The following is a 10,625-nucleotide window of genomic DNA, read 5'->3' on the forward strand; positions in this document are numbered from 1 at the left end:
TGGGGGGTGGAGACACGACGGCCAATTCTCGGCTTCGAGGGCGGGACTAAAGGTTCAAGGTGGGTTTTGGACCGTCAGAGGACCAATAGTACGCGCCATGTGGGGCGGGGCTGAGGCGCGGACGACGCCGTTTGTCCCCTTTGCTGCGCCGTAGTGACGAGATTGTTGTAGTGTTGCAGAAATCCGGGCTTGGAATTGTAAACGAGCGTGCTGCTCGGCTCACTGGGGCCTATGGTGCCGCTTCTGAGGGCGCGGACGAGTGCACGCGGTTTAGGCATTGCTGGAGCTCATCGCACGGTTATCGAGGAGCGGTCGCTTAGGGAACCTGAGTGATTTTGGCTCTACTGGACTCGATTTGGGAGTTGGATGCTTCCCCCTTTCACTCTATGTGGTTCGAGACTGTGGGTTTGAGAAAGCGGCCCGGGGTCACGTATTAATCCCCAGAGCGGATTCCTGGTACCAGACTGAGGCCCGAGGTGCCTTCCGGCGTGGGGAGACCAAGTCAGGCAGGCAGGAGACCGGGCGGTAGGATCGCACTCTGGGGAGCTCTGTTTCTGTCCCCCTTTCTGCTCCAGAAGGTCCTCCTAAAGAATTTCTGCTCAGCCATGTCGCCGGTTTCAGCTGCAACCCAGGGTCCTGCGTTGGTCTCCCTCTTTGACCTCAGCGCGGATGCTCCGGTCCTTCAGGGCCTGAGCCTGGTGAGCCGCCCGTCTGGGGAGGCTCTGGCCCAGGCTCTGCGGGCTTCCTGTCCAGGTATCCGGGAAGGTTTGGGGAGGACCCACGAGGACCGTAACGGGCTAGAGCTTATTGCTCGTCCAGGGAACACATTCTTACTGATATTCCCCGGTTTAAGAGCCCTTGCTGACATCTCTTTCTACAGGATAAAATTTATCTTCAATTCCCTCAGTCTCCGGGTTGTTTCCCCGCACAGGCCCCCCGAATTGTTTCCAAACAAGTCTCTTGTCATTTCTTACGTCTGGTCCTGTTTACAGCACTGCCTGCAAAAAACTTCAGAATTCCTAGATACGGCCAAATTTAACTGGTTTCCAATCAAATCAGTCGTTCTTAATGAATGTAAAACATTTTGTTTTTTTACAACCTTACTTTGTCTCTGGCTGTTTTTCTTGAAGTTTGAAACAAACCACACTGTAATTGGAAATGTAAGCTTAAAAAATGGGCGTTTGAGAAGTGGTTTTTGCAGTTAAAAATAATTTTAACGTTACCAAAAATTATTTTCTACAGGATTCCTCTAAACAATCCCTTTAGTTAACGTATTTGATATATGTCTGTTTCACATATCTTTACTGAGAAAAGTGACTACTGTGCCGTTTATCTCATGATTCCTAGATTGTAATTCTTTGAAGGAAAGGATGTGCCATCTTTTTCTTTTGTATTCTCCTTTGTATACCAGACCCTGAACGTAATTCCAGGTACTGCAGATTTGGACTCTTTCCTCCTCTGATTACCCTCCCCTTATTTATGTTCAGGGGAGAGAGCAAGCCCAGAAAGAAAGCCACTCCAGGGTCTCCCGGATATTTCAGAGAAATTATTTTGTTCTACTTGTGACCAGACCTTCCACGACCACCAGGAACAGGTAGAAAGCCAGGTGCAAAGCTAAGGGGTGGAAGCAAAAGTATCATGGGGTGTGAGGAGAGGGAGACGTGTGACGTGTCTTTAATTAATAAAGGTCCATGTTTTGACTGAGGCAGTTGGTATTACCTGGTCATATTTCCTGGAATTCTATCACTGGTCTTGGGTACCACAAAGGGCCAGGCTAGGGCGTATTTCCACATTCAGCCTCTTTCTTTGCCTTCTACCAGAGGGAACATTATAAGCTTGACTGGCATCGGTTTAACCTAAAGCAGCGTCTCAAGGACAAGCCTCGCCTTTCTGCCCTGGATTTTGAAAAGCAGAGCTCCACAGGTGATGGCCAGTAGGACATGTTGAGTAGGACATGGGGGTGGAAGAAGGCTCTAGTTTAGGAGCTTGAGGAAAGGCCAAAGATGGAACACCAAACTTGTGCACCTCATGTTGTTTTCAGGAGATCTTTCCAGCATCTCAGGATCAGAGGACTCAGACTCAGCCAGTGAGGACAGCTTGCAGATACCGGATGAGGAGAGGGCTGGGTTTGAGAAGCCCAGCAGACCCCAAGGCTTCCACCCTCATCGGGTTCTTTTCCAGAACGCTCAGGGCCAGTTTCTTTATGCCTATCGCTGTGTGCTAGGCCCTCGCCAGGCAAGTGGCAGCCCGGGTTGTGTAGCCAACTACAGCTTTTGTACACTCAGCCTAGGTCTCCCCTAAGCCCAGGCCATCTCTTACATTTCTTCCTGTTGGATGTGGGTCTCACCAGTGACAGCAGTCTTGGCTTGACATGGCCTGAATCTGGGGGTCAGGCGTAACGGAATTAAGTTTGGAAACAGACCCATCTAGGTTTGAATTGTTCTACCCCTTGATCTTGACTACCTGTACTCTATAAGCCTCAGATTTCCTTGTCTGAAAACTGGGAGACAAGCCTCAGGATGGTTGTAGGAAATGAGATCATGCATATTAAGACACTCAGCACTGGCACTGGGTTTCTTCCTATCAGTGAGTGCCATGGGCATGTTTGTGTTCTCCCTCTATCTACCAGGGGCCCCAAGAAGATCCCAAACTACTCCTACACAACTTGCAAAACGGAGGTCCCAGACACTGCGTGGTGCTCATGGCTGCAGCTGGGCACTTTGCTGGAGCCATTTTCCAAGGGTGAGAGGGTGCTGCCTGGGGTATAAGGATGCAGTGGGTCCTATTAGCCTGGGCGAATGGGCCAGTTGCCAGCACTGGGTCTGTGTTGTCTACAGAAGAAACGTGGTGACCCACAAAACCTTTCACCGCTACACAGTGCGGGCCAAGCGGGGCACAGCCCAGGGAATTCGGGATGCCCGGGGTGGGGCTTCTCGCTCTGCCGGAGCCAACCTGAGGCGCTATAATGAAGCCACATTATACAAGGTGAGTTAGGCGTCACAGATCTGGTGGTCTGCGCCTCTCCTTTTGTCCCCTTTCATCAAATGTTACAGTGGGGAGCTTGACGCCTGTATCCTCTGGTCTTCATTATTTCTGGGAAGGTGAAGGTAGACTAGGGAGGGCTCCCCAGGAGTCTTCATCCTCTCATTCTTCTTCCCCTCTACTGTCTTGTGCGTCCCATTCCTTACACGTCATCTGTGGGCCGGTGTTTTGGTTGGAGATTTAGAAATAGCACGTGAAGCTGCACAGGGCTGAGTTACTCTTTTCTCTAGGATGTTCGTGACCTGCTGGCAGGGCCAGTCTGGGCCAAAGCACTGGGGGAGGCTGGGACAATATTGCTGCGTGCTCCCCGCTCTGGCCGGTCCCTGTTCTTCGGAGGCCATGGGGCACCCCTGCAACGGGGGGATCCCCGACTTTGGGATATCCCCCTCGCTACCCGCAGACCCACCTTCCAAGAGCTACAGCATGTGCTCCATAAGCTGACCACCTTGCACGTCCATGGTGAGCTGCTGATCCAGGTCCTCAGACTCCCTAGACCTTTCTATACCTTCCAGCCCAGGCCTTGGGTTCTCATTGAGAGAGACCTGGGCTGGCTTCTGCTCAGCTCAACTTGAGAAACATCTTTTGTTTTATGACAGGAGAGGACCCCTGGGAGGCAGACAGGTTGGACTCACCTCAGACACACTGGAAGAAGAGAGAGGGGAAGAAGGCTACCGAGGCAGAAAGAAAGGTCTCCAGTGATGAAAATGAGGCACTTGGGCAGAATGAGGAATCTTCCAAACAGGGTTTGAGTCCCATCTGGCAGCTATCAACTCTCTCTGGGTGTCTGTCCCGGAAATGCAGTGTCAAATCTACTGTCGCTTCCCTCTTTATAATGAGCCCTACACAACACATAGTTCGTTATGATAAGGGGCACCTGGTAGCAATTACTGGGACTGGGTCAGGGACCTTTCCAGACTTCCTGTTCACTTTTGTTCACTGATGTATCTCAGTACTTAACATGAAATAGTACATGAAACAGATGCTTGTGTGGCACAAATCTCACGTATTTGCTTTCTTACCAGATGCTGTGGTTTGCAGCTAAGGCCTGCTTTCCCGGCCTCATACTCTTAGCCTTAATGGCTGTCATTGCCCCCATGCTCTCCCCTGTTGTGTACCATCCTAACGCGGCTCGAGGGGAGAGTCTAAGGATACTTGACCCTCCATAGCTCCTTCTGGGTCTTTCCCATCTGAGCTGAGCCTCATTTCTGCACGCAGTACTAATGGATACAGATCTCTGGTGACAAAATACAAATACTTCTTTTCATTTCAAGACAATCTGGATTCTTTTTATGTACATTCTTATACATCTGGGGCAGCCCACCAGTGTATTTCTTTAGGTGGACCAAACATGTCGTATTTTTCCCTAGGTTCAGGGTCGGAGGAAGAGGACAGCCCCCAGGTAGAGTTGGAACTAGTAGAGTTGACAGTGGGGACCCTGGATCTTCGTGAGTTTGAGGTATTGCCAAAGCGGAGGAGGAGGAAGAGGAATAAGGAGAGGAACCGAGACCTGAAAGCTGGGACGCACGTGACGCTTCCCCAGCAACCTCAAGGAGATGAAGCCTTCTCACAGTCTGCCCAGGCACACACGGCCCCTTTGGGGCCTTCCCTGGATGAGGCCAAGACCCCTGATCAGTCAGAGCTCTGGGACATGCTTCTAGCTGCTTGCCGAGCCGGAGACGTCGAGATGCTGAAACTCCAGCTAGCTGCTGGCCCCAGAGACCCTGGAGTTCTGTCTCTGCTCAGTGCCCCCTGGGGCTCCAGTGGCTTCACCCTCCTGCATGCAGCAGCTGCCGCTGGGAGAGGCTCAGTGGTTCGCCTGCTGCTGGAGGCAGGTGCCGACCCTACTGTGCAGTAAGTAGGGGTCTCCAAGCTGAGCCCTTTGGGGGTATAGAGAGGATCATCTGGAGGCTAACGTTGGTACTGGCTACTTGACAGAATTCCCCTTGATCTGTTTGGGTGAGGTTGGGAGATGCAAGAGGCAAGCTGAACCCATATTTGGGGCTCTTCGCACCTAGGGACTCCCGGGCCCGGCCACCATATACGGTTGCAGCTGACAGGTCAACGCGAAATGAGTTCCGAAGGTTCATGGAGAAGAATCCAGATGCTTACGATTACAGCAAGGCTCAGGTCAGCTGGAAAAGGAAGCAGCAGCACAGTAGGAAGGCAGCCTAGATCCAGGCTAAAATCTTTTCTACTTTGCTAGTTTTCTCAAGGTATGGGTCTTACCTTACACCTCCCCGGAAATCCTCCAGGTGCCAGGGCCGCTGACGCCCGAAATGGAGGCACGGCAGGCTATGCGGAAAAGGGAGCAGAAGGCTGCCCGGCGGCAACGGGAGGAACAGCAGCGGAAGCAGCGGGAGCAGGAGGAAAGGGAGCGAGAAGAGCAGCAGCGCTTTGTTGCCCTCAGTGATCGTGAGAAGGTGAGGCTCAAGCTGCTCTCTTCCACAGCCCTGATTTCCCGGATTTCCTTAGAGGTCTGACTGGTTCCCAGTGTGCAGCTGTCCCTTCTTGGGTACTCTGCCCACCACTGGGGCCTTGTCCTTAACAAGACTTCTCTTTCCCTCAGAGGGCTCTGGCTGCAGAGCGGCGGCTAGCTGCCCAGCTGGGCGTCCCCACCCTGCGGACCCCCGGCTCTGTGGACCTCAGTGCTCCGTAAGTGCAGGGGCAGGCGCGATGGCTAGGCTGGGGGTGGGCAAGCAGACTGAATGCTGCAGCGTACTCAGAAAGGCCATTGGGGGGACTGGAGATATTCTGGGAACCTTCTAGAGCCAAACCAGAAATGGCCAGAGGGATGGGTAGACCCTGGATTGGAGAGTTTCTGGGGTACCTGTTCAGCCATCTGTCTTCCTCTTGTCCAGACGCTGCTGGAGTTGTGGGACATCCCTCCAGGGCCTCACTCCCTTTCACTATCTCGACTTCTCTTTCTGCTCCACACGCTGCCTCCGGGACCACCGCTGCCAGGCCGCCAAGCCCTCTTCCTGATGTCTCACGGCTGCGCCTGGAGCCAGCTCGGCCCTGAGAGGCTGCATTCACACTAGCCCTAGGTTTCTTCTTTCCCGTGAAAGCGGAGTATTCGGAAGATTAGGAAGGACACTCAGGAACCCAGGCAAAGACAGGGCCACAGAGGAGTGTGGAGCTGGGACTGTCTCTGGAATTTTAATCACAATAAAGCTTGGCAAGGAAACTGCACTTGGACTAGCATTTGGGCCTTGTGGCCTTTGGTTCCTTGAGGTCATCGTGGCCAGCACCAAGGAATCCTGCCCACTCCGTGTCCCAGGTCCGAGGGTTACCTTTCTCTCAGTGCCCGCTTAACTCCATTGGTTCAGAGGCACCTTGTGTATCAGCTGAGAGGGAATAGATGTATGTCTTATGCAGGGTGCTGTTTAGGATGGGCCTATCCAGAAACTGGACTTGGGGCTGAGGTGGCACGTTTTCTAGCTCTAGCAGTGTGATTTTGTTGAGGGCTCCCCTAGAAAACAGCAGGGGTCTTGGCACGTAGAGCGTCTCTTGGGGCCCCCGCTTTGTCCAGTACCGGCCCAGGTTAAACCCATTGATCCAGACTTGGCCCTGGTAAAGAGAAGAGAGAGCGGAAAATAAAAGGGTCAGCTCTCAAGGGGGTAGAATCGTCCCCTTTTGGGGTTTTCTTTTTCTTTCTTTCTTTCTTCAAGATTGATTTATTTGAGAGTGAGAATGAGCGCGCACAGCGGGGAGAGGCAGAGGGAGAAAGAGAGAATCCCAAGCGTGGAACCTGACACGGGGGTTTGATCCCATGACCCTGAGATCACACCCTTAGCTGAAATCAAGAGTTGGATGCTCAACCAACTGAGCCACCCAGGCGCCCCTCCCTTTTGGGTTTCTAATCGGGAATAATTTCTGTTCCCCTCCTTCCATGGTACTCCTCTCATCACTCTGACCCACTGTCAGCAGTACCTTGGTCCATCCAGGTAGAGAGAGAAAAGTGTCCCCGCCTTCTCCTAAAATTGGAAACTTTGTGGAGTAGAAAGTGGGGCCAGAGGGAACTTGAGGATGTGACCTTTTCTTCAGCTGGAGGGGAAACCACCGCTTTACAAGCTTATCAATTTTCAGAGGGAACATCAGCCACCGGCTGAGGACCGTTTGCCCCAGAACTGGTGGCTCTAATAGGCCCTGCGAAGAAGGCAAATGAAAACTCATCATTCATTAAGCTCTTGTTTGTCCTCTATTAGGCCCCTACTTTTCCAGACGCTGCTGGAGTTGTGGGTCTCTGGTCAGTAAGACCAGAGGGAGTCTGGTCAGTAAGAGTCCGGAGGAGAAGCGGTGGGAAAAACCAACTTACCTTGAAGTCACTGCTGTTAGACCCGAAACTGAGCCTCCCCATGTTCTCCAGTAAGATGTCTAGTCTGGCCCCTTCTTTCCCCATCAAAAATAGTTGGTGTTTCATGTTTCGTTCCAGAACACCCTGAAACACCTGTAGATAAAGAGGAGCTGTGAGAGGAAGGCCTCAGCATCTAACTCACGGCCATGACAGAGGAAGCTACGTTAGCCCACGTATTTGGAGAGCAAAGAGAACACAGCCCATCTGTCAGTTACCCATGCATTCTGGAACCTTAGCCTCAGTTAAATTCTTCCTCATCCCAGCTTATCCGAGGCCCCCCTGCAAATGTGGGCAGACAGTGGGAAAAGGCAGATACAGGGAACTTAAGGCTAAAGGATGCTGGGGGGGAGAAGAGACAGGCTCACAAGGGTAGCCTAGAATTAGGTCCTTACCCCATCTACCATCACATAGGCACGGTCATGGACTCCATTGTTAGGCACCCAGAACTGTGTTGGCTCAGACACAGTATAGGTCAGATAGGTCCGGTATAGCACAAAGCCACGGTCCTGGGTATGGAAGAGGAAGTACTTAAGATGAACTGAGAGGTAAGAGAGGATTCTCTGGGGAAGGTGTGCGGGCAGAAGGAAACTTTGGCCATGGCTGTTGAGGAAAGCTGCCATGCCTGCTGGATGTGGGATTCTGCCTTACCTGTTTGACAGCCTCAAAGGACATTGGCAAGATTGAACTGATGGGCCCTTGGGGACACAGGAAGTCTAGGAAAGCCAGCAAATCCCCATCCTATTGGAAGAAGGGGAAGGTATTAGAATAAAAGGGAAGTTCCAGAATAGAGGGCAGGATAGGCTGGGCCATTTAGAGAACAAAGGGTAGGTAGGATCAGAAAAGATGAAGAAGAGCTTACCAGTTGCAGGGTCAAAGGTCCAAGCGTCATCTTGGGGCTGGGGGGAGGTAAAGGTCCCAGGGGAATTTCCTGGAACTGAGCCCAAATTCTCTCAGGAGCCATAGGAAAACCACAAAAACAACCCTTATTCCAAGACCCTAGCATAGGGTTCTCAACCTGGGGTCCAGGGAATGGTTTCAAGGGGTCATGAAGATCCTGTACTTTTGCACATGCTTATGTCTATCTTGCCAGGTAGTCCCATCTGCGTAGCTGGGAAACGGTTCTTTGGGCTCCGTGGCCCAGACAACCACCAGTGATTTATGGGATCCCATTACGAACAATTTAGGTACTCCCTTTCCCCAAATTAATAAGAGCCTTGGGCGCTTAATGAAGTGGTAGTGCACCTCACTGATGACGTTTCGAAGAGCAAAAAGCTTAGGTGTGGGGTCCCCTGCTTCAGATATTGGTGCATCGTAGTCATAGCTGGTAGTAATTGGAAGAAAGCGTCCCTTCTCATCAGCACCTGGGGTCAAATCGATTTCCTTAATTCAGTGTCTTTCAAATGATAAGCACTAAGCAAAGACATTCATGCAAAGAATTTTGCTGCCAGAGGGGGCAGTGGTGGCCACATCCAATTTCTAGACCTCCTAATCTACCCAGCCCTCAGATTCAAATTCCTTGATGCCTCCCTGACTCCATCCCAGGGACCCTGCGGACTCACCATTCCAGTATCCAAAGTTGGTGCCTCCGTGGAACATGTACCTGAAGTGGGGGAAGGTGGGGAGAAAGGCAAAAGCTGACCCACTGAATCGCTTTGATCCCCCAACACCCTGTTAATGGCTTCATGTTGGCCCCCATGTCTCCAGTTACATGTTCACACTGGCTCCCAGCTTCAGCATGCTTTCTAGGCCTTTGGTCACAGCCAAAACGGACCGTGTGGAGTGGTTCTGGCCCCAGTAATCCAGCCAGCCTGTGTAATACTCGGAGTTCACCTAAAATGTGGAGTGACAGCAGCTGTAAGCGGGATGGGAACTGAGCTCGACCCATTCCTACCCTGACTCCAGCTCTGACTGCCCTCCCCTCCAGCTCCTCACCAGTGGCCCATGGGGCTCATACTCCCGCAGTAGGCCAAAGATTTTGGTCATGTTGTCAGCTGCGGAAAGGAGGCAAAGATGAGAGATGAGCATAGAGGAGATGCCCAGTCCCCAGACTCCACTCCACCCCGGCTCAGGACACCTGGGCCAAAATCCACAGTGGTGTAGAGTCCCTGGAGGGAGCCACATTTGAGTCCTTCAGGCCCATCGGTGGTGAAGAGGAGGATTCTGTCTCCCAGCAGTGCACGGAAGAGCCCAGCCAGGTGCCGCATGTAGCTGAAGTCACAGGCCCTGTAGCTACCGTATTCATTCTCCACCTGCCAGGGAAAAGGAGGAGTGGAGGTCAGCTTCAGTGGAGGTTAGGACCCCTGGCACCGCCTTCCTCTTGCCCGGTCCCCTTGTACCTGAATGCTAATGATGTTGCCCCCATTATGGTAGAGCCATGGATATAACTTGGGCAGCAAGACCTTGAACCAGGAGTCCACTGCGGCAAGAAAGGCTAAAGGAAGAAGCGGTGGTCTGCTCATGAGGACACAACCACTTTTGCAGCCCCCACCCACAGCACCAAGGTCAGCAAGCTCAGTGCTGCCTGAACCCTGGGCTACAGTTTGTATCCCACTTGTCCACAAATGAGTCTGAACCCTGAGCACCTGTGAATTTGCATGGCAAGGACATCTGAGCTCAGGAAACCTTAAAAGCAGTGTTTATAAATTTAATTTTTACATTAAATTTTAATTTTTAAACGTAAGAAGAATGTTAGAGACGCCTGGTTGGCTCAGTCGGTTAAGCATCTGCCTTTGGCTCAGGTCTTGATCCCAGGGTCCTGGGATAGAGTCCCACATCATACCGCATCAGGCTCCTTGCTCAGCAGGGAGCCCGCTTCTCTCGCTGCCTGCCACTCCCCCTGCTTGTGAATGAGAGCGTTCTCTCTCTGACAAATACATAAAATCTTTAAAAAACAAACAAAAACATTGAATTCCTTTACATTTTGTGTTCTGTATAAGGGGTGTCCAGACTTAACTGTCTCCTTTAATCCAAGCATATATTAAATCTCATTCAACAAATATTTATGCATGCTTCCTGTGTACCAATGTTCTAGGTGTTAGGGATACAGAGTAGAACAAAATAGATAAAAATCTCTGCCCTTGTGAAATGTCCTTCCCAGTGAGGAGGGCAGACAATAAATAAATAGCTAAAATAGATAGTTTGTTAGTGCCAAGGAGAAAAAATAAAGCAGGGAAGAAGGATATAAAATCGTGGGGGAGCTTAAATTTTAGAGAATAGCCCAGGGCAGGCC

General features: G+C 51.5%; 2 protein-coding genes across 3 annotated transcripts; one reads left to right on the plus strand and one right to left on the minus strand.

The window, feature by feature from the left end:
- Positions 1–183: 183 nt before the first annotated feature.
- On the plus strand, positions 184–6,226 carry LOC122897978 (ankyrin repeat and zinc finger domain-containing protein 1-like). Of its 2 annotated transcripts, XM_044236160.1 has the most exons (13): positions 184–753; positions 1,488–1,594; positions 1,821–1,923; positions 2,042–2,235; positions 2,630–2,742; positions 2,838–2,985; positions 3,273–3,501; positions 3,639–3,785; positions 4,410–4,893; positions 5,058–5,169; positions 5,295–5,462; positions 5,609–5,694; positions 5,901–6,226. In XM_044236160.1, exons 1-13 carry the CDS (start codon positions 606–608, stop codon positions 6,022–6,024), a joined length of 2,163 nt encoding a protein of 720 aa, XP_044092095.1. In that variant the 5' UTR covers positions 184–605; the 3' UTR covers positions 6,025–6,226. The 2 variants fall into 2 exon arrangements, with proteins under 2 accessions (XP_044092095.1, XP_044092096.1); XM_044236161.1 differs by lacking the exons at positions 1,821–1,923; positions 2,042–2,235.
- Positions 6,180–10,063, minus strand: LOC122897979 (beta-galactosidase-1-like protein). Its single transcript, XM_044236162.1, has 12 exons — positions 9,733–10,063; positions 9,471–9,645; positions 9,329–9,387; positions 9,105–9,226; positions 8,956–8,996; positions 8,639–8,757; positions 8,256–8,330; positions 8,045–8,134; positions 7,789–7,902; positions 7,358–7,489; positions 6,973–7,188; positions 6,180–6,609 (listed from the first exon to the last, which is right to left on the minus strand). Exons 1-12 carry the CDS (start codon positions 9,853–9,855, stop codon positions 6,340–6,342), a joined length of 1,536 nt encoding a protein of 511 aa, XP_044092097.1. The 5' UTR covers positions 9,856–10,063; the 3' UTR covers positions 6,180–6,339.
- Positions 10,064–10,625: the final 562 nt, after the last annotated feature.

This window comes from Neovison vison, unplaced genomic scaffold (assembly GCF_020171115.1).
Source record: "Neovison vison isolate M4711 unplaced genomic scaffold, ASM_NN_V1 Scaffold_051, whole genome shotgun sequence".
In the NCBI taxonomy this organism is placed as follows: Eukaryota; Metazoa; Chordata; class Mammalia; order Carnivora; family Mustelidae; genus Neogale; species Neogale vison.

Bases quoted from the DNA above. Each gene is read 5' to 3' on its own strand.
- LOC122897978 (XM_044236160.1), top strand. From the start codon at position 606: ATGTCGCCGGTTTCAGCTGCAACCCAGGGTCCTGCGTTGGTCTCCCTC. The intron at 1,924-2,041 runs GTGATGGCCAGT...TGTTGTTTTCAG, and splicing joins TGAAAAGCAGAGCTCCACAG to GAGATCTTTCCAGCATCTCA. The intron at 5,463-5,608 runs GTGAGGCTCAAG...TCTTTCCCTCAG, and splicing joins CCCTCAGTGATCGTGAGAAG to AGGGCTCTGGCTGCAGAGCG.
- LOC122897979 (XM_044236162.1), bottom strand. From the start codon at position 9,855: ATGAGCAGACCACCGCTTCTTCCTTTAGCCTTTCTTGCCGCAGTGGAC. The intron at 9,646-9,732 runs GTACAAGGGGAC...TTTCCCTGGCAG, and splicing joins GCAACATCATTAGCATTCAG to GTGGAGAATGAATACGGTAG. The intron at 9,388-9,470 runs GTGTCCTGAGCC...TCCTTTCCGCAG, and splicing joins CACTGTGGATTTTGGCCCAG to CTGACAACATGACCAAAATC.